This window comes from Bison bison, unplaced genomic scaffold, assembly GCF_000754665.1.
Source record: "Bison bison bison isolate TAMUID 2011002044 unplaced genomic scaffold, Bison_UMD1.0 scf7180017864498, whole genome shotgun sequence".
NCBI classification, from domain to species: Eukaryota; Metazoa; Chordata; class Mammalia; order Artiodactyla; family Bovidae; genus Bison; species Bison bison.
This window is the reverse complement of record NW_011495057.1, coordinates 3,530,767-3,534,698: the sequence shown is the minus strand read 5'-3', so window position 1 is coordinate 3,534,698 and position 3,932 is coordinate 3,530,767. Positions and strand designations below refer to the sequence as shown.

Genomic DNA, 3,932 nt, shown 5'->3' with positions numbered 1-3,932 from the left:
AGGATGCTGCTGCTGCTGCTGCTAAGTCGCTTCAGTCGTGTCTGATTCTGTGCGACCCCAGAGATGGCAACCCACCAGGCTCCACCATCCCTGGGATTCTCCAGGCAAGAACACTGGAGTGGGTTGCCATTCCCTTCTCCAGTGCATGAAAGTGAAAAGTGAAAGTGAAGTCTCTCAGTCGTGTCTGACTCTAGCGATCCCATGGACTGCAGCCTACCAGGCTCCTCCGTCCATGGGATTTTCCAGGCAAAAGTACTGGAGTGCGGTGCCATTGCCTTCTCCTATATACAGGATACTTTTCTTAAAATTATGTTTGAAAGTAGTTTGTATAAGTATTTCTGAAAAATAAAAGCAGTCAATTTTCTGCATTGCCCAATTTACTTTAAAACCTAACTGCAACCTATTACCTCAATTCCTAAATACTAACAACATTCAAAACCACAGTAGAAACTGAGAAACTTTAAGTCTGCTAAATTAACTTGTCTTCAGTCCACATTTATTCAATAGTTTTAAACTTTTGATAAATAATAATAAACCTTTGATAAACCTAATAAAAGTTTACTTTCAAACTTTTATTATCCAAAGTCTGACTATTTTCTTTTCAACTCTAATGCAATTTTAATTTTTGGAAAGTGTCTCAGTCCTGTACGACTCTTTGTGACCCCATGAACTGTAGCCTGACAGGCTCCTCCATCCGTGGGATTTTTCAGGCTAGAATACTGGAGTGGGTAGCCGTTCCCTTCTCCAGGGGATCTTCCCAACTCAGGGACTGAACCCAGGTCTCCTGCATTGCAGGTGGACTCTTTACCAGCTGAGCCACCAGGGAAGCCCTCCGATCTTTCAATTACATTTTTATTTTAAAAACGATTTTGCTTGGAAAAAATATAATACTCTAGAAAATATAAGCATTTAATTTTTTAAATTAAGGAAGGATAGAACTGGACATGGAACTGGACATAACTGGTTCCAAATCGGGAAAGGAGTACGTCAAGACTGTATATTGTCACCCTGCTTATTTAACTTATATGCAGAGTACATCATGCAAAACGCTGGGCTGGAAGAAGCACAAGCTGGAATCAAGATTGCCGGGAGAAATATCAGTAACCTCAGATATGCAGATGACACCACCCTTATGGCAGAAAGTGAAGAGGAACTCAAAAGCCTCTTGATGAAAGTGAAAGAGAGAGTGAAAAATTTTGCTTAAAGCTCAACATTCAGAAAACTAAGATCATGGCATCTGGTCCCATCACTTCATGGGAAATAGATATAGAAACAGTGGAAACAGTGGCAGACTTTATTTTTTTCGGCTCCAAAATCACTGCAGATGGTGATTGCAGCCATGAAACTAAAAGATGCTTACTCCTTGGAAGAAAAGTTATGACCAACCTAGATAGCATATTCAAAAGCAGAGACGTTACTTTGCCAACAAAGGTCCATCTAGTCAAGGCTATGGTTTTCCCAGTGGTCATGTATGGATGTGAGAATTGGACTGTGAAGAAGGCTGAGCGCCGAAGAATTGATGCTTTTGAACTGTGGTGTTGAAGAAGACTCTTGAGAGTGCCTTGGACTGCAAGGAAATCCAACCAGTCTATTCTAAATGAGATCAGTCCTGGGTGTTCTTTGGAGGGAATGATGCTACAGCTGAAACTCCAGTACTTTGGCCACCTCATATGAAGGTTGACTGATTGGAAAAGACTCTGATGCTGGGAGGGATTGGGGGCAGGAGAAGGGGTCGACAGAGGATGAGATGGCTGGATGGCATCACCAACTCGATGGGCGTGAGTTTGAGTGAACTCTTCGAGTTGGTGATGGACAGGGAGGCCTGGAGTGCTGCGATTCATGGGGTCACAAAGAGTTGGACACAACTAAGCGACTGAACTGAACTGATCTCATACGTGTTGGTGTATAGACAAAAGTTATATTCCAGTTTTAAACTGCAAAAGATTTTCCACAAGAGTGTATCTATATAGCCAGTAACCATTAAAAGACAGACATTATGTGTTTGCTTCCTTCCCACCACAACCTCTTCCCACATCAACTTACCAAAAAACTGACAAAGCTGGCTCCAAAACTCATTAACGGGCTATGATTTCTGTTAAGAAAACAAAGTAAAATTAAAATTACTTTCTTGTAAAAATTTTAAAAACATTTGATATACCAGGATCACTGCAGACTCCTAATAATTATTTAATGTAAGTTGTTAAGGTCTTCAAGTCGATTTAATTACCCCAAGAGTAAAGTTAAAAAGGCACGGAAGTTCACAGATCTATCAGGACAGAACCTCCCCCTCACCTGACTCTTCAAAGCACGGAGAACAAGGTCATATTATAATAGATGTTGCTTTAGTAAATCAATCTGATATCTGGAAAAATGTGGCCAAAGGAAGATTATTAACATTTATTATTATTTTTTTAATTTCCATATATTTTAAAAACTGAAGTACAGTTGATTTACAATGTTTCAGGTACAGAGCAAAGTGGTTCAGTTCCACATATATTTTCAGATTCTTTTCCACTGTAAGTTATCACAAGGCACTGAATATAGTTCCCTGTGCTATATAGTAGATCCTTGTTGTTTATCTATTTTATATATAGCAGTATGTATGTTAATCCCAAATTTGTAATTTATCCACCACCCCCCCCACCCCGTTCATTTTCCTCTTTGGTAACCATAAATTTCTTTCCTATGTCTGTGAGTCTATTTCTGTTTTGTAAATAAGCTCATTTGTATTGCTTTTTTAGATTCCACATACAAGTGATATCATTTGACATTAATATTTGCTTTTAAAATGCAAAATATGCTCAAAAGTTAGCACACATAAAATATTATTTTCAGAGTAGATCAAAAGGTTTTATAACAAGCCAAACTCACTTATACCATGCAAAGAACTTTCAGAATGCCTCATGGAGCCAGTCACCACCCCTGCTGTAAGATATAGTCATTATCCCAATTTTATACATATACAGCCAGATCAAACTAGTACAGAAATCCAAAGCTCTGTAAACGGCACTAAAAAGGAAAGCAAATTGTAACAGCCTTCTTAAAAATAATGGTCCTGGCTTTTGTTATTATGTAAATAATATATACTTACTATAAACAAAGGCACAAAAAATGTACTTAGACAATCCCCTGTAGGAAATTTAGTCTATGTCCTATGTAACCATGTGTGTGTTTGGGGGTAGGAAGGAAACGGCAACCCACTCCAGTATTCATGCCTGGAAAATCCCATGGACTGAGGAGTCTGGTGGGCTACAATCCATTGGGTCACAAAGAGTCGGACATGACTGAGTGACTTCTGTGTGTATGGGAGGAAAAGTGTGCCCATTTAGATGGATAAAATGGCAACCCACTCCAGTACTCTTGCTTGGAAAATCCCACGGATGGAGGAGCCTGGAAGGCTGCAGTCCATGGGGTCGCTGAGGGTCGGACATGACTGAGAGACTTCACTTTCACGCATTGGAGAGGGAAATGGCAACCCACTCCAGTGTTCTTGCCTGGAGAATCCCAGGGACGGCGGAGCCTGTTGGGCTGCTGTCTATGGGGTCGCACAGAGTCGGACATGACTGAAGTGACTTAGCATCAGTTAGAACTGGACATGGAACAACAGACTGGTTCCAAATAGGAAAAGGAGTACGTCAAGGCTTATTTAACTTATATGCTGAGTACATCATGAGAAATGCTGGGCTGGAAGAAGCACAAGCTGGAATCAAGATTGCCGGGAGAAATCTCAATAACCTCAGATATGCAGATGACACCACCCTTATGGCAGAAAGTGAAGAGGAATTCAAAACCCTCTTGATGAAGGTGAAAGAAGAGAGTGAAAAAGTTGGCTTAAAACTCAACATTCGGAAAACGAAGATCATGGCATCTGGTCCCATCACTTCATGGGAAATAGATGGGGAAACAGTGGAAACAGTGTCACACTTTATTTT

General features: G+C 40.4%; 1 protein-coding gene across 1 annotated transcript in view; it reads right to left on the bottom strand.

Moving 5' to 3' along the window:
* The window catches only part of TTC39C (tetratricopeptide repeat domain 39C), a 96,849-nt gene that overhangs the window by 57,927 nt on the left and 34,990 nt on the right, over positions 1-3,932 (bottom strand). The window contains exon 2 of the mRNA XM_010828925.1: positions 2,044-2,092. Within this exon, the coding sequence (XP_010827227.1) occupies positions 2,044-2,076 (33 nt within the window). The 5' untranslated portion in view covers positions 2,077-2,092. The remainder of the gene's footprint in view (positions 1-2,043; positions 2,093-3,932) is intronic.